The sequence below is a fragment of the Aotus nancymaae genome, unplaced genomic scaffold, assembly GCF_030222135.1.
Source record: "Aotus nancymaae isolate 86718 unplaced genomic scaffold, 86718_ANA_hifiasm-v0.15.2.pri h1tg000004l, whole genome shotgun sequence".
NCBI classification, from domain to species: Eukaryota; Metazoa; Chordata; class Mammalia; order Primates; family Aotidae; genus Aotus; species Aotus nancymaae.
The window spans coordinates 13,908,098-13,935,345 of record NW_026988415.1 but is presented as its reverse complement, the minus strand read 5'-3'; the positions used below and the strand labels follow the sequence as shown (position 1 = coordinate 13,935,345).

Here is a 27,248-nt window from a genome sequence, read left to right as displayed (position 1 = left end):
CATTTCAAGTTCTCAATAACCACATGTAGCTAAAAGCTACTGTATCAGATAGTGCAGCTGTAGAATGTGACTCTCCACCACATAAACAAGACATACCTATGTTTCACTTCTTCCTTGTTTGTTAAAATAGGGATGGTGATGCCATGCCTATTTTATAGGGTTGCCCTATAAAAAGCCAACGTGAAGTGTGAAAGTGCTTTGTAAGCAGTAAAGTTCTGGAAGAATGTACGTAAGTTATTATCAGGAGTAAAGGTTTTTTGCTAACATAAGAATAGAATATCTTTGGAGTACAGTAATTTGAAAGAAAAAACACATTAAGGAGGCAAATTAGCTGTCCTGACTTCATTTGTGGAAAAAAAATAACTCTAAGCAATGAATGCACAGTATAAAGATATACTCACTATCTCTTTATAATTATCTTTTTGGAAGAAATTTGTCACATTGATGAGATTCTCTAAATACTTCAGTAAATCTGTGGACCTTATTTTCTTCAGCATGTTGAGCAATGGACATAGGGATATTTGGTTCTTCTCTTGATATAGGGAGCTGGACCCCCACCAAGGAGTTCATCGCTCTTGATAGTAAATGTAGCCCACATACTTTGTAGTACTAGGTAGAAATGGCATTAAAAATTCCCGTATCATCCAATTCATTGCAAAGAATAGCAATTAACCTAAAAACAGAATGTCAGAGATTTAGACATAGAAACTATTAATATTTAGGCCGAGTGTGGTGGCTCATACCTGTAATCACAGCACTTTGGGAAGCCAAGGCAAGTGGATCATCTGAGCTCAGGAGTTCGAGACCACCTTGGGCAACATGGGGAAAACCTGAATCTACTACAATACAGAAAGTTAGCCAGGCGTGGTGACGCACTCCTATAGTCCCAGCTACTCAGGAGGCTGAGGCACCAGAATCGCTTGAGCCTGGGAGGCAGAGGTTGCAGTGAGCCGAGATCATGCCACTGCACTCCAACTTGGGCTACAGAGTGAGACTGCATCTCAAAAAAAAAAAAAAGAGAGAGAGAGGAAGAAGTAAACTGTTAATATTTGTAAAGTGCTTTCATTCCATATTCTAAAGGAAAATTTGAAGAGTAGTAATATTCTGACAGATTGATGAATAACACAGCTAACAATCAGGACACATTATTTTAAATACTGATGAGTCATAAAGTGGTACCCAAATTTTATCCTAGCCCTTTACCAAATCAGATAGTCCACTTTTTTCTTTAATTACACCTTGAACTACCACATGGCCCTTCAGGAATTCAAATTTAATATATAACTATTGTTTCCAGTGTGGAAATAAGATTACTAAATGAAGTAACTCCAAAAACAAGAATCAATTTTTATAGTGGCTTCAGGGTAAAGGATCCCCACCCACCATTTACAAGTTTGCCAAAGCCAAAATCTTCAACAAAATGCATGACCCTTTTTATCTTACCTGTCCCTCTAATTAGCTACTAAATCCTTAGGACTCTACCTCTGAAATACTTATTTAATCTGCAGCCTCCTCTCCATCCCCACCGCCCTAACTCAGGCTTTCATCACTTTTCTCATAAGCTCTTTCAGCAGTCTCCAAACCAGTTTCCCTGCCTCAAGCTTCAGCCTCTCCTCCACCCCACAATTTATTCTCCAGCTACCAGCAGAGATCTTATTAAAATACAGGTCTGATCATACCACTCCCTGGATTTAAAACCTTGAGTTCTTTCCAGGGCCAGCAGATAAAATCCAAACTGCTGAGCATGGTGTACAAAGCACTTTATAGCCAGAGCCCAAATTATCTTTAATCAGGCTTACCTCCTGCCATGTGCCCAGAGCAATGATATTCAGATTACTGGTGGTTCTCCAGTGAGTCCTATCCTTTTATGAGATCTGTTCTTTTCCTTTGGACAGTCCCCACTACCCCTCACATCAATGAGTCTCATGATCTTTGCTTCATCCCATCAGGCTTTCTCAAATGTCCCATTTTCAGTGAGAAGTCTTCCCTCACTCTCTGGTCACTTGTTCTTCCAGTCTCCATAAGTGCATCTCTTATTCCTTTGTGGCAGGAACCCCTCAAGAGCTAATTCCTCTCTATCTCCCCAGCACATAGCATTCTGCCAAGTATAGCATAGATAGTAAAAATTTGATAAATAAATACAAGAAAGGGCCAGGCGTGGTGGCTCACACCTGTAATCCCAGCACTTTGGGAGGCCAAGGTGGGCAGAACACCTGAGGTCAGGAGTTTGAGACCAGCCTGGCCAACATGGTGAAACCCCGCCTCTACTAAAAATACAAAAATTAGCCAGGCGTGGTGGCGTGCGCCTGTAATTCCAGCTACTCTGGAGGCTGAGGCAGGAGAATTGCTTGAACCTGGGAGGCAGAGGTTGCAGTGAGCCGAGATCACACCATTGCACTCCAGCCTGGGCGATAGAGTGAGACTCAGTCTCCAAAAAAAATTAAAAATAAAAGAAAGAATTGATCCTATCCTCCACCCAAATGTATACCTTTCTCTTCTACCCCAAAGAAGAAATCTCATTTCCTAATTCAGTGTGATTTATAATTAACTACTGATAGTTCCAGATACTTGAAAAGATACTTTAAATCATAATGCATCCTTTTCGCTAAAGTTTAGTTTGTCTAGTTCAATAAGATTTTCCTTGGGCCATAAAGTGTTATTCTCATCCCCTATATTCTCCGTACTAAAAGTCATATATAGAATTTGGCCATAGGAGCACCTGGAAAGCTTTTTTTTGAGATGAAGTCTTGCTCTTGTTGCCCAGGCTAGAGGCTAGAGTGCAGTGGTACGATCTCGACTCACTGCAACCTCTGCCTCCCGGGTTCAAGCGATTCTCCTGCCTCAGCCTCCTAAGTAGCTAGGACTACAGGCATGCACCTGTATTGGCTATTGGCTATTTTTTTTTTTTTTTCTAGTAGAGATGGGGTTTTACCATATCAGCCAGGCTGGTCTAGAACTCCTGACCTCGTTATCTGCCCGCTTCGTCCTCCCAAAGTGCTGAGATTACAGGCGTGAGCCACCGTGCCTGGCCCCTGGAGTGAATCTTAACCAAGATCACCTTGACCTTGTATGGTTATGCAGGTTGTGTTCTGTTTAACCCTAGGAGGCACCATTCTGACAGATTATGATATGAATGATTCTTTGCAAGTTGGTATCATTCTCAGCCTTACACAGTGTCCCTGCTTATCACATCTTCCTCCAAGCCAACTGGTTTGCTCAAGGTCACACAGATATTTCATAACAGGGTCCATAGGCAATAACCTGCCCCCTTTCTTGCCTCTCAGTCATTCTACTAATCCAGATTGCTTTGAAAGACCATGAAACTAGAAAAGAGTGATGTAGTTGTATGGATAATGGACTATATGCCTTCAGCTAAATGTGAAATTCAAATGGTTTGGTTTATCTCAGTATCATTTGCTCTTGCTTTCCATCTCCAGCTGTACTGGCCTGTTTGGCATAACTTAAGCATTCAGTATACACACTGCTGCTCTCTGGCTCACTGAGGCTCAAGTGGCTGTTCCACTCCGTGGCCAAGCTGTGCTGTCTGCTCTCTCCCTTGCTGGCCCATTCCCCTGTGACTTCCTGTTAGCTGCCACCTTCTTCTTTTAGCTTCTCTTCTCAGCATTTTTTGCTGTTTTGTTTTTATAGCTATTGCAGGCCAGTCAGCATGATCCTTTCCTTCCTTCTATTCTACAAACCAATCAATCACAGCATGTTGGCTGTTGACCTTGGATCTTTGGTTCTTTGCTGCTGTTCATAGCTGCTTGGAGTGGCTAGGGGATGCTGCTTCTTTGCCAAAACTTTTTGTTTTTCTTTCTCCCCTTATTGTAGATCTTGAGCTTTCTGAATACTTGAAGATGCCAGAAGGGTTATATCCAAATAAGTATGGCTCTTTTCCTGTTATTCCCCCTTTACTATTGCTTAAAAATGAGAATACTGCTTGGGTGGAAGAATCTTGGTTAGAAGAATTAATGTAGCTCAGACAATCAATATAGCTAATTGTTTGTCTCTATCAAGGACAATGTATTTAAAAAATAACTACTCCTTCCTCTGCCCCTTACTCTCATCATCACTGTCATCAAGCTAGGGTGACAGGTGTGTTGGCAGGTTGGTTGAGCCTGAACAGAGAACTGGACCTCTTGAGCCACAGTCCTTCAGCCATAATGGACGAAGTATTTTTTGCTTTAGTTCTTTGCTTTTGATTATTAAACCTAGCAGGTCTTTCCAAAACTGCTTGCTTTAGTTATACCTGATCAGTGAAGATGTAGAATAGAATTAGGTTAAAGAGCGGTTAATTTCTTAGACTTGTGATACTTTCTGTTTAGTGGTTGTTTGCATTTTATATATTGTTCATTGCGTAATCAAGAAATTCTTTGTAAATGTTTGGTTTGCAGGTTGGTTGGAAGGAAAATCATGCAACATTCATGAGCGAACTAAAAAATCTTCAGGCTTCTGGACTGACTACTCTTGGTCAGGCTCTAAGATCCTCATTTGATTTGTTAAACCTCAATAGATTAATATCTGGAATAGACAATTATGGACAGGTAAAAAAAATTTGAGTGAGTACAGCTAATTTATTTTCGTGGCTTGGGGTAAGAATTTAAAATTGAGCATAGTTACTAAGTTTTCTGCTACTTTTAATAACCCCCCCAAATGAGATTCATATTACCTTTTAAATATATACTTTAAAAAAAATCCCTCTTTTTTTTGCTTCTCGTGTATGGCTTGATAATAGAATAGCTAAAATTGTCTACCATGAGATAATCAGATATTTGAGAATGGTGTGAATAAACTGCTGAGAAATACCGGAACAAGACAATTGGAAAGAAGCTTTTAATGTCCTTAACTCCTCTGTCCCTCCCATTTTGATGAAAAAACTCTAGGATAAGAAGGCAGAGTAGCATTTGCTGTTGCTCGCATTGTCCTTTCCTCCTCTAAAGTCTGTGCTCACAGTAACCAAAGTCACTCTCCAGGTTGCAGCGTGTAAATTACTAGTGTCCTATCTGTGCCAGGATTTTGACTCAAGTGAATGGATTCATGAGGGTGGATGGTAATGCCAGTATAATCTTGTAATATTATTTCATGATTACTTGGAAAGCAGAGTGAGAGAGGTATTTGAAAGTTAATGGTTTGGGGAGTTCCTGAATTATAAGAATTCCTCAGGTTATGCTGAATGTTACCTCTTCAGAGGTTGTTATTTTGATACGCACCCATTTCGTTCCCTGATCATTTCCTCCTTATTTATCCAGACAAATGTTATCATTTACTTAAGAGATCATTGGCAGGGCAAATGTAAAAGTTTAAATAAACTTTTATTACTTTACATGGCTCTAATGCTTTTTAAATGTATTTTAGGGAAGAAATCCATTTTTTTTAGAACCATCTATTTTAATTACCATCACAGATGGAAACAAGTTAACAAGTACTGCTGGTGTTCAAGAAGAGGTGAGATTTTTTTTTTCTTAATTTTGTTTAAATGGCAGGGAACATGCAGCTATTTCTGTGGGAGGCATTTCCAGTTATGAATAAGTTTGGTCAGATCACCCATCTTGGTAATCCTTGAAAGATTGCTTAGTTTTATTGAGTTGCATGAAATAAAAGTGAACCCTTTAATTCTTCATTTTTACATGGGTCGTTATGATTATGATGAACATTTTTCACATTTTTTCCTTATCAGCTCCATCTTCCTTTGAATTCCCCTCTGCCTGGAAGTGAACTAACCAAAGAACCTTTTCGTTGGGATCAAAGGTTATTTGCCCTGGTGTTGCGTTTGCCTGGAGTGGCTTCTACCGAACCAGAGCAATTAGGGAGTGTACCAACTGATGAATCTGCCATCACACAGATGTGTGAAGTCACAGGAGGTATTGGCAATATTTAATGTTTCCGAGAAGAGTTCAGAGCACAGAGTATATTTTTCATTAAATGTTGTATCCAGTCTTTACTTGTTTTCCTTCAAAGTCTTTTAACTGTTGCTTAAGGTCATCATTGGTATGATATTGGCTGCTAAGGTAGTTATGATTATTTCAAGTTATATTTTAGGATTTTAAAATGCTTGTATTATGAAATCATATTTTATTTGATCAAACTTATGCTATTTATTTTTCCTTCTGGGATAGGTCGCTCCTACTGTGTGAGAACACAAAGAATGTTGAATCAATGTTTAGAATCTCTAGTTCAAAAAGTTCAGAGTGGTGTAGTTATTAATTTTGAAAAAACGGGACCAGATCCACTTCCTATTGGAGAAGGTATAGTAGATAACTTTTTTTTTAACCCTAAAGTGTTATATAGGAGAATGAGAAGATATTAAATAAATTGTATAGACACAGTCTTCACTATCCACATGCATTTGAGTGGTTACAAGCATCCATCCAAACAACTACCATACGTTCACTGCTGATGTCTATGTGTCAGGTGGCCAAATTCTAACAACTTTAATTTCATGTTGAATGTTCCTAAAAACATGTTTCCTTTTCCCAGTGCATTTTAAATTCCCTGGTCTCAGTCTTTGGATGACACTGACTCATTTACCTCTCTATTCACAAAATGTCTGGAGATTCACTATGGTATGCACTTAAGAAATAACCTGGTTTTGGTTTTTTGAGTGCCAAATATGCTGAGGCATCTTTATGAAATCTGTGTTGTTAGTTTCTGCACTTCAGCAAGAGATTGTGAATGTTTGTCCAGGAATTGCTCATCTTCTCTAAGATCCTATACACTAGTATTTTCCTGGTCACTTTTTCACTTTGAAGTTAAGGGTTGAGCAAACTTTTTTCCAAATGAGATTTCACAGAAAGTTCGACATCCCAAAATTGATGAAAATAGACTGACTTTTACATAGAGGAAGTAAAATCATAGTGAATCTCCAGATAGTTTGTGAATGGATGTTTGTGATTACTTGAATGCAAATGGATTTCAAAGCACCATGGTAATGCATTGCAAAAACAGAGCTCCTAGGAAGTGTGTGTGTGTGTGTGTGTGTGTGTGTGTGTGTGTGTGTGTGTGTAGAGTCCATTATTATTACCACAGTGCTTGTCTAGCCTGATTTATATGTTTTAATTGCCTTCACCAAGAACAAAGAAGCCAAATGCAAGGACGGAAAGCTACACATTTCTATCTGAAGCAGTGGATCCTGTGGCCCCTGATCTTTTGTTGTTGTTGTTACTATTTAGCTCTTTAGTTCCCCATCCTTTTGAGAAACTGTTGGAAAAAATATAGACCCTTCTCCCTATAAATATACACATAGGTAACACACCCACAATTTTGTATATAATCTCAGGATTCTTTGGGACTTCCAAGTTAAGAACACCTGCCACAAAAGACTGAGGCCCCGCAGCCTATTGTAAATTAACTATGTAGGAAGGGCATGTTACACTGCTAGCTATCCAAAATTTCATGCTCACTACCTTAGCATTAACTGGGAGCTTACATATTGAAATCCTAGTGGGATTTGGTGTCATGTAAATGGCTCAGATTTTTTTTCTACTTCCAGTTCTCCTTTGTCCAGAGTTCTCAACCTTTCAGGTTCTGATGAACGAACCCTTTCCTCAGAAAAATACACATTGTCAGAATTGTGAACTCAACTTCAGGGAGGTCCTCGAAAGCCATTATACATTTCCTTCCCTAGTGCACAGTAGACCCATTAAATCTCTTAGCTTTGAGGCCTTTAAGCCATGCCACAGGCAACTAAGTCTTCCCTCCTTTGCCTTCTATCTCTTACCAGAAGTCTAGTTTTGCCTTCTATCTCTTACTGGAATAAAACCAAGGGAGGACTTCCTTTATTTTCTGACACTTGTCATTCTTCAGTTGTCTTTGCCACTTGAGCTGCCCTTTTTGGATGTTAAGAAATTAGAGGCTGGGCACAGTGGCTCACGCCTATAATCCCAGCACTTTGGGAGGCCGAGGCGGGTAGATCACGAAGTCAAGAGATTGAGACCATCCTGGTCAACATGGTGAAACCCCGTCTCTACTAAAAATACAAAAATTAGCTGGGCATGGTGGCTCACGCCTGTAGTCCCAGCTACTTGGGAGGCTGAGGCAGGAGAATTGCTTGAACCCATGAGGCGGAAGTTGTGGTGAGCCAAGATCACGCCATTGCACTCCAGCCTGGGTAACAAGAGCGAAACTCCGTCTCACAAAAAAAAAAAAAAAAAAAAAAAGAAATTGGAAAGAGGAAAAGAAATTGCTTGTTTAAAGTAATGCTTAAATAAGTTATTCAAATGACTGGTAATTTAAGAAAAATGAGACTCAAATCACTAAAACATATCTTTTACAAATATTATTATTAAAAGGTTATATAACTCTGCTTTGCCCTGATTTTGGCGGGGGCGGGGGGGCAGGAAATGAAATATGCTAGTTTAAATCATTAAAATGCATTCAGGATACATGATTCAGTATTATACAATGCCCGGTGTCCATGGAATTTTGATGGTGGATGGAGAAACCATAGTGAATTTGCCCACAATAAACTTGATGTGTTTGCTTTGTGCTCCCCTCAACTGTATACACATTTGTCAGCATTTCTTCTATCTTTAAGTGAATTTGGCTAGTTTTTATTTTGCCTTTGTGGTCATTGGGTCTAATTGTTTGGTAAAGAACACTTTTTCATGTATTTGGAAATAGAAAGAATATGTAAATGGAATTTATGATCTATTTTTGTCAGATTCCAGAAATGTAAGAACTATACCAGGGAGTGAACAATTTCATCTGCCTAATTTAGTAATTGAATTCTTGAAAAATAACTGTAGTGTTTTGATGTATTTAATTTATGTGTCTGAGTCTCAGAAAATTTAGAACTAGTTTTGCAATAGTTTTCTGCATAACTACATATTTTCTTACTAGGTGAAGAATGGTGGGGGGTGTTGGGTTAGAAGGGATAAATTAGATGAAAAAAGTTGCCAGAGAGAACATTTAGAAATCCTAGTAGAGTCATTTTTTTTTTCTTCTTCCATTTTTCATGAATCATTGTTCTTGTTTTATTTTGGACTTTGCTTTCAGCTGGAAAATTTGTACAAGAAGATCAGCAGCTGTAAAAAGAAATTCACGCCTTAGTTTGTCTTTTGTTTAACTTTTAGATGGACTTATGGATTCATCTAGGCCAAGCAATTCATTTGCTGCCCAGCCATGGCATAGTTGTCATAAACTCATTTATGTACGACCTAACTCTAAAACTGGTGTTCCTGTTGGACATTGGCCAATTCCAGAATCTTTTTGGCCAGATCAGAATTTACCTTCACTAGTAAGTGTCATAAAACAAAAAGGTAAACATCATTCTGGATTTTCAATTTTCTGATTACAGTGAACCTTTAAAAATGGCTTATAGGCCTTTAATCCATGCCACAGGCAAGTAAGTCTTCCCTGCTTTGCCTTCTGTCTCTTACTGGAAGTCTAGCTTTGTGCCTAAAAGCAAGGGAGGACTTCCTTTATTTTCTGACACTTGTCATTCTTCAGTTGCCTTTGCCACTTGAGCTGCCCTTTTTGGATGTTAAAACGTTGCTGTTTTTGATGCCGTTGTAGTCTGTGACTAGGTTTTCATTTCAGAGCAGCTGACTTGATGTACATGGCAAACACAACATCTAAAAAGTACTGGCCTTGGTTTTCATACATAGCCTCAGGAAGGCTGAACATAGTTTACACCTTGGATAGGTTCTGGGAACATATTGAAAACATTATTCAAAATTCTACTTCTTCCCACTTTTCATCTTTTTGTGATCAATGGACTTTTGTAGCAATATATCTTTTAATGGTAGGTAATTAAGCAATATTTAAAAAAGGATCTCTAAGCAAGGACTTGTCTTTTTGATCACTGCATTTGGTAGGAGAGGCTTTGCTATTATAGTTGGTCCTAGTGCCAGATCAATTGGCTTTTTTTTTGTATGGAGGGCATTGTCTAGTAATAAGGGAGATGATATGAAACCCACTCTCTCTTTTCTCCCCTCCCGCAAATTGTAAGAAGGCCTGAGTAATCTCCCTTGTGTGGGCTTGGGAGGGGACACAGACAAATCATGACTTCTTCTATTTAACATCTTCCTAGTTCAGTTCATCTATATTCTGTCTCAGTTTTAGAAATTTCTGACAGTGAACTGCATTTTCTCCTGGATTACTATTTTTAGGCTTCTGCATTTTTTTCAGAAGTAGCCATGAAAGACCCGAATGTAAGACTGAAGAGCCCTTTCAGCCCCTGCTGTGGGTGAGAGGACATGTCCCACTCCTCTCCTCAGGGCTTCACGGTGTTACACCTGTCAAACCTCAGCCCTTCCACACTCCAGAGTACAGGCTTTATGACAAATTTACTTAATTTTTGCTAGCAACAAAGCTTCATTTATGTCTTTATTGCATTTTTACCTGTTCAAATCTAAGGAGTCAGAAACCTTTCACAAGGTTAATTAAAATGAAGTTGGGGGGAAAAAATAGACTAAAAGACATTCCAGGTAATTCATATATAGCTCATGTTACCATTCTTCTATCTTTAAAAGTTCATTTGAGAGCTACTTTTCTCAACCCCCAGACATCTTATAATTGTAAATTAGAAAGTCAAATGAATGTGTTTTTCTTTTTTATAAAGGAAGCAGAGATATTTTATCATATTCATATTAGCCTTACAGATTTCTCAACAAGAATAGGCTGACCCACTTCCTGCCTTGTCTCTGGGATTTGTCCTGTGTCCTTCTCCCTCCATACTGCCCTTGCTGTTGCCCTTTCTTTCTCTGGTGCTCTCCAATCACACAAGCTAAACCTGTTAATTAAATGGCTTCTCCATTAATCTGCTCCAGTACCCCAGGTACACAGGCGTTTGCAGCCCAGTGCAAAGCATCCCCAGCTCCAGCTATTCAAGGCAAACACGTTGGTGTTAGCAATGCTGCAAAACTCCATCTGGGCCCTGGCGTTACGACTGGCTCATTATCAGTCTCTGTCTTGCCCTTTCTATGCCTCTACTATTTTTCATCTTGCTTGTTCACAGCTTTAGCCCTCTCCTTACCTTACTAGAAAGTTGTATGGATTTCTTCATCTTCAGCAGTATCTGGACTATCTGTAACCTCATGGTAAAAAGGAATGAAGTGCAGGCAGTTCTTGGAGGTCACAAAATAGACCTGAAATTCAACGTTCATCCTGTGAATCATAATAACTTCTTAAACATATTCAAAACAGTTTTTTTTTCAATTCATTGAAATTCTAGTTATGAGTGTTGTAATTTACCTTTCCTCTTCCTGATATCAAGTAGATAGTAAAGAATCCGATCCCCCTCTCCCATGGGAGCCATTGATGATGGTTCTTAGAGATCCAGTAATCCTCTTTCTCAAAATGCTAGTTTGTATCTCAGTGATAGTATAAGATATAAAAGGACTTGCAGAATTGTCAGAAATACAAGCTTGCTTTGAGACCTAACCACTTTTTTCTGCTTTGTTTTAGCCTCCACGAACATCTCATCCTGTTGTGAGGTTCTCCTGTGTAGATTGTGAGCCAATGGTAATAGACAAACTTCCTTTTGACAAATATGAACTTGAACCTTCGCCCTTAACTCAGTATATCTTGGAACGAAAGTCTCCCCATACCTGCTGGCAGGTACTTATCCTTATGTATTAGCCAAATACCTCTAACCACTGTAGGATCTGGGAATTATTTTAAGAGGCTTCAAAGGTTAATCTGAAAATAATTGGACTGACTCTGTTAATAATGTTTCTCACGAATGCTGTCAAATAAGCAACAGGGCCAGGCAAATAATTTCAGACTAATATGAATCATTAGTCTACTGTATATTGCCATTTAAAGGAATAGAGTCTGATGAAACCTATATATTTGAGTATTTGGAGGACCCCTTGAAGTTTATCCATGGAACCCAGCTTAACAATCCCTAATTTAAAGGATGTAATTCACTTCAGATATGGCATCTGCAGCTGAAGCAAGTTGTTCAGCCCTTACTTTGAACTTGACAGATTGGAAGTACAGGATAGTTTAGGCAGAAAACCATAAGCCCTGAAACTAATTTCTGTATTACTGTGATGTAATAAAACTCCCGTAGTACAAATCACACTAATGTGTGTAGTGTCGATTTTGCAACTTAGATGAGACAAATGCATAGAGATATCATACACTGGTTCTTCCAAGTGTTACCCTTAAGCCCGAAGGACTTGCTGATTGGTTAATAGAGTCACCTGTGGAGTTTAATTTGTAAAAATTCTGAGATGGCAGTCACAGCCTTTTTATGTGGATAGAACAAAAAAGTTCTACACTGTAAAGATGTGTGTTCTATTTCTAAACTGTAAAGATGTATGCTCTATTTCTATTGCTATATAGGACTATATAGCAATCAGTAACTGTTAGGCTCTATTTATGCAAGGAACACTTTCAGACTGCCATCTGTTTTATCCTAAAATGTGAGATTATCGCTACAAGTTGTCTGTAAGCTACTTAAATTCTCCAAAGATGTCACAACTAGTTAGAAAAAAGGAGCAGGCTTAAAGCAAGAATGTAAAAGCACAAGAAACAGAATAATCTCATAAACATAATACTGAGCAAAGAAGCTAGACAGAAAAGATCACATATTGTGTAATTCCATATTATATACTTTCAGAGAGAGGTAAAGCTAACTTACTCTGTTAGAAGTCAGGATAGTGGTTTATCTTGGGGGGATGCAAGGTAGTGGACAGAAGAAGACATGAGGGGATGTTTGGTTTTGTTCTGTTTCTTTCTTTTCTTTCCTTCCTTCCTTCCTTCCTTCCTTTCTTCCTTTCTTCCTTTCTTCCTTTCTTTCTTTCTTTTTTTTTTGGAGAGAGTTCAACCTGTTGCCCAGGCTGGAGTGCAGTAAGGCAATCACACAGCTCACTGTAGCCTCGACCTCCTTGTCTCAAGCAAAGGGATCCTACCACCTCAGCCCCTGAGAGGAGCTAAGAATATAGGCACATACCACAATTCCTGGCTAATTTTTTATTTTTATTGTTTTATAGAGATGGAGCCTCACTGTATTGCCCAGGCTGGTCTCAAACTCCTGGGCTCAAGTGATCCTCTCACTTCAGCTTCCCAGAGTGCTGGGGTTATGGCATCGACCACTGTGCCCAGCCATGTTCTATTTTTTGACTCACGTGCTTTTTACACATGTACATTCACTTTGTGAGCATTTATTGAGCTATATACTTATAGTTTGCCCACAATGCTAGAAGTGTAGCTATATGGGTAACAGATTGCTAATTTAAAATAAAGATATGACATTTGAATTTATGGGTTGAAAAAATTTTTTACAATGAAAACAAATACAATTACAAATTATAGCTTTTCCCTCAAATAGCCCCTCTTTGCTATGTAGATTTCTTGGAAACCTTCTTTAGAGAAACAAGAAATGCTGTCCTCGTGCCTGTAGAACCCCTTAAATATGTCATATGCCTTTTTTCTGTACCTTACGTTACTTTGTTTTAGAGTATTCTTTTTTTTTTTTTTTTTTTGAGACAGAGTCTCGCTCTTGTTGCCTAGGCTGGAGTGCAATGGAGTGATCTTGGCTCACTGCAACCTCCACCTCCTAGGTTCAAGCAATTCTCCTGCCTCAGCCTCCCAAGTAGCTGGGATTATAGGTATACACTACTACGCCCGGCCAATTTTTGTATTTTTAATAGAGATGGGGGTTTCTCCATGTTAGTCAGGTTGGTCTCGACCTCAGGTGATCTGCCCACTTCAGCCTCCCAAAGTGCTGGGATTACAGGTGTGAGCCACTGTGCCTGGCTTAGAGTATTCTTAATGTGATGAATTAGTGGGAGTGAAAAAGAATAAAATGAACCAGGAGCCAGGAAATTTGACGAAACCACAGTGGAGAGTGGAGCCTAACCCTAGTTCTGTCACCAAATGTGTGGCCTTGCACTAGGCACTTACTTTCTCTGAACTAGCTCTGAAGATCCTTTAGAGCCCTAAAAATCTATGAATCTTTGGCTGATAAGGAGGAAAAACTCAAGGGGCCAAAGAAGATAGGGAAGAGAAAGAAAGAAACAAAATACACTGCTTTTCCTTTCATAGGAATCATAGATCTGACCCTTGACTGCCTTGTGCATGTGATTTTTTTTTTTAATCTTTCTTTGATGAATTTTTCCTCTCTTCTAATATACACACTTAGGAAATAAAATCCAGCATGCTTTATTGCAGTTATCCGTTTCTATTATGGTTCAAATTATGACACAAAATCTAGTAGATTCATGTTTTAGTACAACTCATGTTCTGTGGGGTCCTAAATTACATAAATTACATTACATAAATTATATCAATTTATTCTTGGTGATAACTTAATATTATAAGAAGGTAGTGAATTGGTAGGTGATATTGCTGGTACCAAGAACTAGCAAGGCAAATGGATTCTGTTAAATGTCAGGGTTCGACTTTTGTTGTAAACGATCCTGCCAAAGGACTTTGGAAAAGTAAAGGTCCAGGTCTCTAAAGGTATATATTGATAGTTGGAGCAAAGACTCTGAACATGGAACAGAGAAAACATGGCAGCTAGGGGACCCAAGCACAACGTATCAACTGTATGGGGGCTGATGATACAGGAATCACATCAGGTAATCAATAAGGAGTAAGAAGATAGTCGTATGGAATCAAGATCAATGTTTTAATCTTCATTGAATATTTACCAGCATAACGTTTTAATTTTTATTTATTTATTTATTTATTATTATTTTTGAGACAGAGTCCTGCTCTGTCGCCCAGGCTGGAGTGCAGTGGCACAATATCAGCTCACTGCAACCTCTCTACCTCCCAGGTTCAAGTGATTGTCGTGCTCAGCCTCTCGAGTACTTGGGATTAAAGGCACACCACCACACCTGGTTAATTTTTGTATTTTTTAGTAGAGACAGGGTTTCACCATGTTGGTCAGTCTGGTCTCAAACTCCTGACCTCAGGTGATCCTCCCTCCTTGGCCTCCCAAAGTGCTAGGATTACAGGTGTGAACCACTGCACTTGGCCATTGTCGGCATAACTTATAAGAGAAAATGCCTTCCAGATTGACCCAAAGTATCTCCTTGCTGCCTCAAAATAATTAGCACCAATGCCTGGTTTACTGTAATAGGCTACTCAGTAAATATTTATCGAATGAAAAATGAATAAAGGGGTAGGGGAAGGGGGCAGAAAGAGGAATAGAGCAAAGACTTAATAATAGTACAATGAAGACTGTTTACATAATCCTTTAAGTAGGATTTGTTTCTGTAATTTCATGCTTCAGGCATGGGACCATGTTCTATTTTCATCACAGTCTGCACTCTGGTTACCACTTGTTCTTTTGAGAAGTTTATTTGTTTTAGTGCCTGATTTCCTCTTAGCAATATTTCAGCTTTATTTTTCATTGTGCTAAGGAAGTAAATATTTGGGTACTGTTGATGTGGCCTGTGGTATAGTTTCATTTCTTAATATAATTTATAGAAGAGTTGCAATCTGAATACTCGTATTTAATATGATTTTTTTTTTGAGACAGGGTCTCGCTCTGTCATCCAGGGTAGAGTGTAGTGGCATAGTCATGGCTCACTGCAGCCTCGACCTCCTGGGCTCAAGCCATCCTCCTGCCTCAGCCTCCCAAGGATCTGGGACCGTAGGCGCATGCCACCACACTTGGCTAATTTTTTAAATTTGTTGTAGAGATGAGGTCTCCCTGTGTTGCCCAGCCTGGTCTCAAACTCCTGACCTCAAGCAATCCTTCCACCTCAGTCTCCCAAAGTGCTAGGATTACAACTGTGAGCCACCTATAATCCTAGTACATAAGCCTGGCCTACTATAATACATTTTGACATAACCATAGGCTAAAACCACTATTGCTATTTTTAAACTACAATAGAATTGTGCCATAGATGCTGCTATGGAATGTTACTGTGGGTTTGGTTTGACATAAAATCCTTATTTTCATCACTGTGCATTACTTCATGTTCCTCTTAGGTATTTGTTACTAGCAGTGGAAAGTACAATGAACTTGGATATCCATTTGGTTATTTAAAAGCCAGTACAACTTTAACTTGTGTAAACCTCTTTGTGATGCCTTATAACTACCCAGTTTTACTTCCTCTTTTAGGTAAGTGAAACACGTGCCATTGAATTATCTATAAAAGACAACAGAAATGAAAAATCAATAATGGACTAAGCATTTTAAATGTAGATGAAAGTAAAAAACTGATTTGAAAGGAGAGAATTTGCATATTGTTTTCTGTTTTGTTTTCTTTCGTTGTTTTTACTTCAGACGGAAGAGACTCTTGACCTTCACTGCGGGATACTTACACTGTTCTTCAGGTTGCAACTTCCAATGCACACCCCACCCCCAACCCCCAGTTTGAAGTGCACTTGGCTTTTTTGTAGACTAGTTTGGGCCAAAAAATACCAAAACAGAGCTACCATGGGGTGCGAGTACTGGCTTGTACTTGTTTCTCCTCATAAGATAAATGCTCTTGAGGTATCTGTTTTAGGCTGAGTAGTGAGTTAAGGAAATAGGTACCAGAGTAAATTCTGCAATGACTGTGGTTGTAGAACTGTGGTTTCCATAGCAAGATTCTAAAAGGAACAACTCAAGAAGCTGTTTCTCAGATACTAATGAAAATGTGTATGGAGATTTTTTTCCCCTTATTTGAAGAGCCACATCTGTTTAGATGTGTTTAGAGTAATGTAATGCTGCACAGTATCCTTCTAATTGTAACATTTGGTGGAGTTCCTTAATTTTTGCAAAAACCATCAAACCTTTACTAAGTTTTCATGTGATCATTAAAACTGTAAGACTTTTAGTGCTATAAATGCAACATGCAATGAATATACTGAAATTGAAATATTTAAATGTTGAATTAAGAAGTTTAAGAATGAGTCATCATAAATATATTAGTATGATTATTTTATATAACCTATCTACTTTACTTCTCAGTCTAACCTAAGAGGAATGTTCTCTAGGAGCTGATTGTCATTAACATAAGATATAGGTTATATCTTTCATATTAATAAGACTGCCAGTAAAAAAAAGTCTGCATTTTGCAAATTTATTTATCCCTTTTCTTAAATACATCTTTATGACTTCCATTTCTACAACTGTAAAGTGAAGAGATTAGACTATGTAATTTTCACTTAAACTGTTAATGGTATTATTTTTCTGTTTTTTAAGTACACTTTTTGGATCTACTTTATTGAGTTATTATTGAAATACAAAAAGCTGTACATATTTAATGTATAGAACTTGATGAGTTTGGAGATAAGTATATACCCATTAAACCATCACCTCAATCTATGCCATAAACCTATCAGTCGCCTCCAGAAGTTTCCTCCTGCCCTGATAAGATCTACCTTCTTACTGGTCTTTTAAGTACACAATACAGTATTCTTTACTTTAGGTACTATTCTAGAAAACATTATGCTGACTGAAATAAGCCAGACACAGAAGAACAGTTACTACATGATACCACTTATACACTTTTTATTTTGAGATACTTGTAGATTCACATGCAGTTGGAAGAAATAATATAGAAAATGTAGAGTATAGAAAGAGATGACCTCAAAAGCAGAGGCTACAAAAACAAAACTAGACACATGGGACTGTATGAAATTTAAAAACTTGTGCATCAAGGAGCACAATCAATAGAGTGAAAAGGCAGCCTAAGGAATAAGAGAAAATATTTGCAAATAATATATCTTATAAGGGCTTAATTTCTAAAAAACGTAAGGAAGTCTTACATTTCAATAACAAAACAAAAACAAAACCCTAAATGGCCTGGTTAAAAAATGGGCAAAGGACTTGAATAGATATTTCTCCAAGGAAGATGTACAAATGGCCAACAATCATATCAAAAGATGCTCAACATCACCAATCATTAGAGAAATGCAAATCAAAACTACAGTAAGGCATTACATTACACCCCTCAAGATGGTCACTATCACAAAAATAGAAGATGACAAGTGTTGGTAAGGATATGGAGAAATTGGAATTCTTGTGCACTCTTGGGAACATAAAATGGTGCAACCACTATGGAAAACAGATAGAAGTACCACAGAAAATTAAAAATAGAATTACCATGTGATCCAGCAATTCCATTTCTGAGTATATATCCAGAAGAATTGAATCCAGGATCTTGAAGATATATTTGCACACCCATGTTCACTGCAGCATTATTCACATTAGCAAAAAAAAAAAAAAAAAGTCCATTGATAGATGAATGGATAAAGAAAATGTGTTGTATATACATGCAATGGAATGTTATTCAACCTTAGGAAATTTTGTGACATGCTACAATATGGATGAACCTAGTGGACTTATGCTAAGTGAAATAAGCCAATCTCAAAATGACAAATACTGTATGATTCCATTTATATGAGGTATTAAAGTAGTCAAACTCAGAAACAGGGGCTGAGTGAGGGGCAGATGAGGACTTGTTCTTCAGTGGGTAATAGAGTTTCAGTTTTGTACGTGGAAAAACCTCTAGTGATCTGTGGCACAGCAATATGCATACAGTTAATTGGACTGTACAGTGAAAAATGGTTAAGATGGTAAGTATTACGTGTTTTTAAACACAATTTCTTTTTTGAGACAGAGTCTCTCTTTGTTGCCCAGGCCAGAGTGCAGTGGCATGATCACTGCACTCTCACTGCAACCTCCGCCTCCTGGATTCAAGTTATTCTCCTGCCTCAGCCTCCTGAGTAGCTAGCATTACAGGTGTACACCACCATGCCCGGTTAATTTTTGTGTTTTTAATAGCGTTGGGGTTTCACCATGTTGGCCAGGCTGGTCTTGAACTCCTGACCTCAAGTGATCTGCCCAACTCGGCCTCGCAAAGTGCTGGGATTGCAGGCATGAGCCACTGTGCCCAGCCTAAACACAATTTTTAATAACATTTTTAAAAAAGAAATAATATTGAAATATCCTATGTACTCTTTAATCAGTTTTCCCAAATGAAAGTCTTGCAAAACTATGGTACAGTATCACAATTGTGATATTAACATTGATGCAGTGAAGATACAGAACATTTTCCTCACCACAAAGGTCCCTTATATGGCCCTTATTACAGCCACATCTACCTCCCTCCTGTACCCACCCGCTCCTTAACCACTGGCAACCATTAATCTGTTCTACATTCTACAATTTTATTATATCAAGAATATTATATAAATGGAACCATTCGGTATGTAATGTTTTCAGATTGGCTTTTTTCACTCAGTGTAATTCTCTAGAGATTCCTCCAGGTTGTTGCAGGTATCAATAGTTTGTTCCTCTTCACTGCTGAGTTTACATACTATAACATGAATATACCACAGTTTCTCCACCTATTTACCTATTGAAAGACATCTGTGTCATTTATGCTTTTTGGCTATTGTGAATAAAGCTACTGTAAACATTTACATACGGGTTGTGAACATAAGTCTTCACTTCTGTGAGATAAATGCCCAGGAGTGCAATTGCTGGATCCTATGGTAGTTGCATGTTTAGTTATTTAAGAAACAGCTTAAGTGTTTTCCAGAGTAGCTATACCATTTTACATTCTCACCATCAGTGTATGAGTGAATCAGTTTCTCTGCATCTTCACCAGTCTTTGGTGTTAGTATTTTTTAAATTTTAGCCATTTCAGTAGGTGCATGGTGATACAGCACTGTGGTTTCTATGTGCTCATGTACCATTGTATATGTTCTTTGGCAAACTGACTTTTCCCTATATTTTAATTAGATGGTTTGCTTTTGTTACTGTTGAGTTTTGAGACTTCCTTATATATCGTAGATACTAGTCCTCTGACAGGTGGCTTGTGAATAGTTATTTAGATCTTTTTTGATCTTTCATCAGTGTTATGCAGTTTTCTGCATGCAAATACAGTGCATATTTTGTTATATTTACACCTATTTCGTGTTTTAGGTGATTGCAAATGGTATTCTATTTTCGATGTTGGTATCTGTATATTCACTGCTAGAATGTACAAATACAATTGATTTTTATGTTAATATTGTATCCTGCAACTTTACTGAACTCACTTATTAGTTGTAGGAGAGTTTTGTAGATTCCCTGAAATTTTCAATATAGGCAATTATGTCATCTGCAAATAGAGACAATTTTACCTTTTCCTTTCTTATCTGTATGCTTTTTATTTTCTTTTCTTGCCTTACTGTACTGTAGAGAACTTCCAGCACTGTGTTGAATGGCAGTGGTAAGATGTATGTTCCTTCAGTGCTTGACAACTATGCCTTGTTCCCAGTGTTATGTGTTGGGGAGGGGAGGTATTCATTCTTTCGTTAAGCATAAGTCTTTTGTAGATTTTCTTTATCAAGTTGAAGAGTTCTGGCTGGGTGCGGTGGCTCATGCCTGTAATCTCAGCACTTTGGGATGCTGAGGCGGTTGGATCACCTGAGGTCAGGAGTTCAAGACCAGCCTGATCAACATGGCAAAACCCCGTCTCTACTAAAAAAATACAAAAATTAGCCAGGCATGGTGGCATGCACCTATAGTCCCAGCTACTTGAGAGACTGAGGCGAGAGAATCGCTTGAATGCAGGAGGCGAAGGTTGCAGTGAGCCGAGATCACGCCACTGCACTCCAGCCTGGGAGACGGTGCAACACTGTCTCAAAAAAAAAAAAAAAGAGTTGAAGAGTTCCACTTCTATTTCTGTTTTTCTGAGTTTTTAAAAATCATAAATAGGTGTTACATCTTCTCAACTGCCCTTTCTTTCCCTCCCTCCCATCCTTCCTTCCTTCCCTCCTTCTTTTCCTTCTCTCCTTCTCTCTCTCTTTTTCTCTTTCTTTTGTCTTGCTGTGTTGCCCAGGCTAGAGTCCAGTGGCATGATCTCAGCTCACTGCAACCTCTGTCTCCCAGGTTCAAGTGATTCTCCTGCCTCAGACTCCCAGGTAGCTGGATTACACAAATGCACCACCACACGTGGCTAATTTCTGTATTTTTAGTCAGAGTTGGGGTTTCACCATGTTGGCCAAGCTGGTCTTGAACTCCTGACCTCAGGCGATCCATCTGCCTCGGTTTCCCAAAGTGCTGGGATTACAGGCACGAGCCACTGGGCCCACCCTCAATGTTCGTTCTGCATAATTTGATATGACTATATGATTTTGCTTCTTTGGTCTGTTACTATGACGGATTACACTGACTGATTTTCAAATATTGAACCACCTTTCCATCCCTGAAATAAGTCTTACTTGGTCATGGCATATAATTCTTTTCATATAGATTACTGAGTTCTATGTGCTAATATTTTGTTGAGTAATTTTGTGTCTATATTCATGAAAGATATTGGCCTGTAGTTTTCTTTTTTTGTTATCTTTGGTTTCGGTGTCAAGGTAATACCAGCTCTTTATATAATGAATTGGGAAGTGCTTCTCCTATTCTGTTTTCTGGAAAAGATTGTGTATGATTGGTATTAATTATTCTGTGAACATTTGATAGAATTCCTGAGTGAAACTATCTGGTTCTAAACATTCCTGTTGGGAGTTTTAAAATTATTAATTATTCTGTAAACATTTGATAGAATTCCTGAGTAAAATTGTCTGCTTCTAAACATTCCTGTTGGGAGTTTTAAAATTATTAATTCAGTTTCCTTCATGGTTATACGGTTATTCAAATTATATATTTCATTGAGGGATTATATATTTCATTGAGTGAAATGTGTTTATGTGTCCTTTTGAAGAATCAGTCCGTTTGTTCATTTCATTTACATTGTGAAATTTGTGTGTGTAGAGTCATTCTTAGCAATTTCTGATTGTCCTTTTGATGTGTATAGTCTTTAGTGATATCACCTATATTATTCCTGGTATTGATAATATGGATCTTGTGTCTTCTTTGTCTTTGTGAGCCTTGCTAGGTGTTTGTCACTTTTATTAATCTCATCAAAGAACCAGCTGTTTTATTAATTTTATCTTTTTTCTTTTTAAAATTTCATTGATTTCTTTATTTCCTTTCTTATTTTAAGTTTGTTTTGCTTTTTTTTTTTTTAAATTCTTGGTATGTGATCTTAAATTATTGGTTTCATGCTTTTCCTCTTTTCTATTGTAAGTAATACTTAGTCCCTTAAATTTCTCTCAGCACTAATTTAGCTGCTTTCCACAAATTTTATATGTTGTCTTTCATTTTCATTCACTTTACTTTGTCTTTTAATTTCTCCTGAGACTTCTTTGACCCATAGATTATTTAGAAGTGTATTGTTTGAGGGCCGGGCGTGGTGGCTCACGCCTGTAATCCCAGCACTTTGGGAGGCCAAGGCCGGTGAATCACAAGGTCAAGAGATCGAGACCATCCTGGTCAACATGGTGAAACCCCGTCTCTACTAAAAATACAAAAAATTAGCTGGGCACGGTGGCGCGTGCCTATAATCCCAGCTACTCAGGAGGCTGAGGCAGGAGAATTGCCTGAACCCAGAAGGCGGAGGTTGCAGTGAGCCGAGATTGCGCCATTGCACTCCAGCCTGGGTAACAAGAGCGAAACTCCATCTCAAAACAAAAAGAAAAAAAAAAAAAGAAGAAGTGTATTGTTTGGTTTCCAAGTATTTTGAAACGTACCTATTATCTTTCTGTTACTAATTGCTAGATTGAATTCCATTGTGGTCAGAGGACACATCTGTATATGATACCTACTCTTACAAATATGCTGCTATTTGCTTTATGGCAAAGAATATTTTCTGTCTTAATGTGTATTCCTGCAGTGCTTAAGAATAATGTAGGGTCTCATGTTGTTTGGTAGGATATTCTACAAGTGTTAAATTGTTCCTGTTGGTTGATGGTGTTCTGCTATATCCTTGTTGATTTTCTGTCTATTTGCTCTATCAGTTTTGAGAGAGGAGTGTTGAAGTCTCCAACTATAATTGTGGATTTGTCTGTTTCTTTTTCAGTTCCATCAATTTTTGCTTTACCTATTTTGCAGCTTTTACTTGGTTCATACACATTTAGAATCACTGTGTATTCTTCCTTGATTGATCATTATGTAATGTGCCTTTGCTAATTTTCGTTGCTCTTAAGTCTGCTTTATCTGATACTAATGTATCCACTGTTTTTCTTTGACATTTACATGATATATCTTTTACCATCATTTTACTTTGAACTTGCCTATAACTGTTATGTTTAAGTGAGTTTCTTACGGATAGCACATTTTTGGATCACGTTTTTTAATCCACTCTGCCAATCATTGTTTTCTAATTGGTGTGTTTAGATATCTGCATTTAATGTGATTATTGTTATGTTAGGACTTAAGTATGCCATCTTATATTATCGCTTTCTCTTTGTTCTATCTATTTTTATTTTCTCTATTTTCATTTTTCTGGCATATTTTGGGTTATTGAAACATTTTTTAGAATTCCATTTTCTTTTACCTGTAGTTACTTTCAAGTATATCTGATTGGATAGCTTTTTCAGTGTTGCTCCAAATGTTAAGTATATATAACTTAGCACAGTCTACTCGTTCTCATTATTTTACGAATTTGAGTGAAATATAGAAACTTTATCTCTTCATATTCCCTTACCCTTCTCCATTTATAATAAAGTTATCTGAACTATTTTATGTACATTTAGAAATACATGAGGCAGTGTTATAACTTTTGCTTCAACTGTCAAACATAATTTAGAATACTCCAGATCGAAGTGTATTGTTTTAAACCATATTTTGGCATATCCTGTTCTTTCTTCCTGATATTTCAAGGTGTGTTCATGTTTAATTTCTGTTTAAAGAACATCTTTTAGCTGTTTTTTTTAAGGGTAGGTCTACTAGTGACAAATTCTCTTCGTTTCTGTTCATCTGAGAATATCTTGATTCTTTCCTTCATTCCTGAAATGTATATATATATATATATATATATATTTGCCTGGCAAATAATAAGTGCTCAATAAATGCTGTTATTATTATTGTCATTATTAATATCTACCTTAATTTAGTAGCTCTCGAAGACACTGCTATATTATACTAAAAATATACTTACTGTAAGGCTATTGTATAATTTTGCAATTTTTGTGGACATGGACAGTAAGTTACACAGACTTCATAAGTCCAGAAGCATCACTATATTACTGCATAGTACAGTAATTGTCATAATAGTGTCCCTTGTTTTGTTTTTATTAATACTAGATTTCAATCAAATGAAGGTCACAAAAGTTTAATTACTTAACTTACCAGAAAATATAAAGTATCTCATTTTCTGTAATAGATAAATTAGGCTTAATTGTATCAATGAGCTATCAGAAGAATCATGTCAAGAAAGAGGTCACCAGATTGTCATAGTTAGCAAAGGACTCTCTCTCAATTAGGAAATTAGTTTTTCTAATGAGACCCAATAACTGCAAAAATTAGAGCATTCATAACAACATTTTTTCCTTTTCTTAAATGCACCACATTCAATCCACCTGTTCTTTTAAATTAAGAACTGAGGACTTGTGTAAAAAATAAAATTTAGTTCCATATTAAAACCAGTTATCAGGAGGAAGAAAGGGAGAGGTATGAAAATAGAGAATAGAAGCAGGATAATTGATGTGTATCAGTCACTGTGTTTCCGGTACTTCACAGCTTACACTGGTTTGTTTTTTTGTTTTTCATTTTGTACAGGGCTTTTACACATACATTATGTAGTTCCTTAGAATAGTCTTGCGGTAAGGCAATGATCATCTAACCCATTTTATAGATGAAATGGAGGCTTACAAAGGTGATTTCTTCAAACTCACTGAGCTAAGGAAGTGGCTGAGTTTGAACTCAAACTCAGGTCTTCTGTCTCTTTGAAGAAAGAAATGGGGGAGAAAGGAATTGGAAGAGAAAATACCAGTCATTTTTGAGGTGTTGGCAGTATCATTTTACTTTCATTCTACACTCTCATCACCATTTCTTTCAAATGTTGATCAGCTAATTGTTTGTATGACACCTTTACTGAACTTTCCTAGAGAGTCCATGTGAATGGATATTCAATGCCATGGAAATCATTTGCTGAGCTACAGAGGTAGTGACTAAGGCAGTGTCACCCTAGGAGCTCTGTACCCTTAATCTACACTGCAGAAGATTTTCTTCTCCTGACTCCCGTTTTAAAACTCTGGCAGAAAATAATTAGCCTAAAGGAGCTCCTTGGTGGAATCATTGCAATTGGCCTTGTTAGAAATACAAAGAGTATTATTCACTCGATTATCTAATCTATTTATATCTAAAAGTTTCTTCAGTATTTACATTTCTCCGTTAGTTTCCAAAATCTGGCTAATTCCCAACAGACTCCACATAAAGACGTGGTATAACAGGATATATCCATGGTTTCTCATTCCTTTCTGTCAAAATATGAATGGTCTTTAAAGGCCCCACTTGCTGCAATGAACCAGAAATATCTTTAGATCTTTAACAAAAGACCTACATTTTATGGCTCTGTAAATTGATTTAAATTTGTTTCAGCAGGAGTGAATAATTTATTATAGCAGTAAAAGGAAGGAAATAGGTAGTCACTTTTCTTAACTAAATTTATTCAGAATTTCAAAGAATAGCCCTATTTGTAAAGAAATTATGCATATGGGATAAGGATGGTTTTGTCTCTGTAAGTAAATTTTTTTTTTCAAATAAGAACTAATAAAACCTTAAGACACAAAATAAAGGATGAATTTATAGTGTCTTTGGTACCTATAGTATGTGTGGTAGATTCGTGTTGATGTCTGGGGAATTCCTATTTTTCATTTTTATATTAGAAAAAATATTTTTTTCTTACATTTGGAAGGAAGTAATGAGATGTGAAGGAAGTTTTCATGCAGTATATATAAATGTATTTAGATTATTAAAATAATTAAATTTAAGTGTGAAAAGATAGAGAATGCCTACTTATTTTAGGTAAATATTTTTAGTTCAAATATTTTTAGTACATGGTATTCAAGAAGCATGTTTAGTTGTACAGAATTTTAAACCTCAACCTAACATCTGTACTTACTTCTACTAGTGCTTTTACTATCACCTGATGACTTTAGGTCAATGAGTGACCTAAAGTTTGGCTCAAAATGTGTGATCATGGAAATAAAAAAAAAAATGAAGAGGCAGTGAAATATGGCTAAACAAAACATAGACTGATTAAAGAGAATCCAAATGTTTATATTTTATTTAATTTTACTATGTTTTTTGAGACAGGGTCTTGCTCTGTCACCCAGGCTGGAGTGCAGTGGTATGATCACAGCTCACTGCAGCATGAACCTCCCAGGCTCAAACAATCCTGCCTCAGCCTCCCCAGCTACAGGCGTATGCCACCATACCTGGCTAAATTTGTTTATTTTTTATAGAGACAGGAGTCTTACTCTGTCGCTCAGGCTAGTCTGAAATTTCTGGGCTCAAGTGATCCATCTGCCTGAACCTCCCAAAGTGTGAGAATTACAGGTGTAAGCCCCTGTGCCTGGTCCAAAATATAGTTTTAGAGCTTGCTCATCACTGCCTAGAAATTATAGGCTTAGCTTTTCTTCTTACATACTTTGTAAAGTCTCTTACCTGGACCTTTCAGCAAAATGTGTAACAACCCTCTATGTTTAAATGAAATAAAGAAATAAATGTTATTCCATCAACCAGTGACCATGGATTGCCCCTGAGGTGAAAATTACTAGAGTTACTAATATGTAAGAGGTTGGGAAAATATTTCAAGTGGATCACAATCATTGTTTCAATATTGTATTTTATGTAGCATTGTGGATGGAAGAGGAATATGTAACTTGAGTATTTATTTCATTTTCTAGAAAAAATATTGTATATAATTTTGGTAAATAATACAACCACTAAAAAAGATAATCAAATAAACACAAGTGAAATTTTTATCTACATTAAAATTGAAGTTTCTAGATGTAGGTTGCTTGATTAGATCCTTAGAACTCAGGACTACAATGATGTAATATTTTATTTTTGTATTTGCAGATGACTTGTTTAAAGTTCACAAGCTTAAGCCAAATCTGAAGTGGCGACAGGCTTTTGACAGCTACTTAAAAACTCTGCCTCCATACTACCTATTAGTATGTATTTGTGTGTATATATGTATTAACTGTATCAGTGATGATTCTTGTCATGATCAAAATCTTTACTTTTGCAATAAGAGAGTTATCTTTTTATTTTACAGATATTTGTGTCGTCACTGTCTTCTCAAATCATGTGTAAGAGTTTGGAGATGTCATGGCGGCACAAAAGAAAATTGTTTTCTCTATTTTATTCCTTTAACTGCCATGGTTGTTTTTATAAAACACATCTATGTTTCTCTTATGAAAAGTAACCTTATGAAATTGTAATATTGGAATTTAAGAATAAATAGATCTGGATTCATATATTAGATCAACTTCCCTTTTTAACTCTAGAAATTCTCAGCATGGGG

General features: G+C 37.2%; 1 protein-coding gene across 6 annotated transcripts in view; it reads left to right on the top strand.

Annotated features, from left to right (window-relative positions):
- The window catches only part of INTS6L (integrator complex subunit 6 like), a 59,995-nt gene that overhangs the window by 19,643 nt on the left and 13,104 nt on the right, over positions 1 to 27,248 (top strand). For all 6 annotated transcript variants that reach the window (XM_021667183.2, XM_021667181.2, XM_021667182.2 and 3 more), the window contains exons 3-10: positions 4,395 to 4,544; positions 5,356 to 5,445; positions 5,678 to 5,861; positions 6,117 to 6,245; positions 9,072 to 9,235; positions 11,407 to 11,559; positions 15,895 to 16,027; positions 26,801 to 26,895. In XM_021667183.2, the coding sequence (XP_021522858.1) occupies positions 4,395 to 4,544; positions 5,356 to 5,445; positions 5,678 to 5,861; positions 6,117 to 6,245; positions 9,072 to 9,235; positions 11,407 to 11,559; positions 15,895 to 16,027; positions 26,801 to 26,895 (1,098 nt within the window). The remainder of the gene's footprint in view (positions 1 to 4,394; positions 4,545 to 5,355; positions 5,446 to 5,677; positions 5,862 to 6,116; positions 6,246 to 9,071; positions 9,236 to 11,406; positions 11,560 to 15,894; positions 16,028 to 26,800; positions 26,896 to 27,248) is intronic.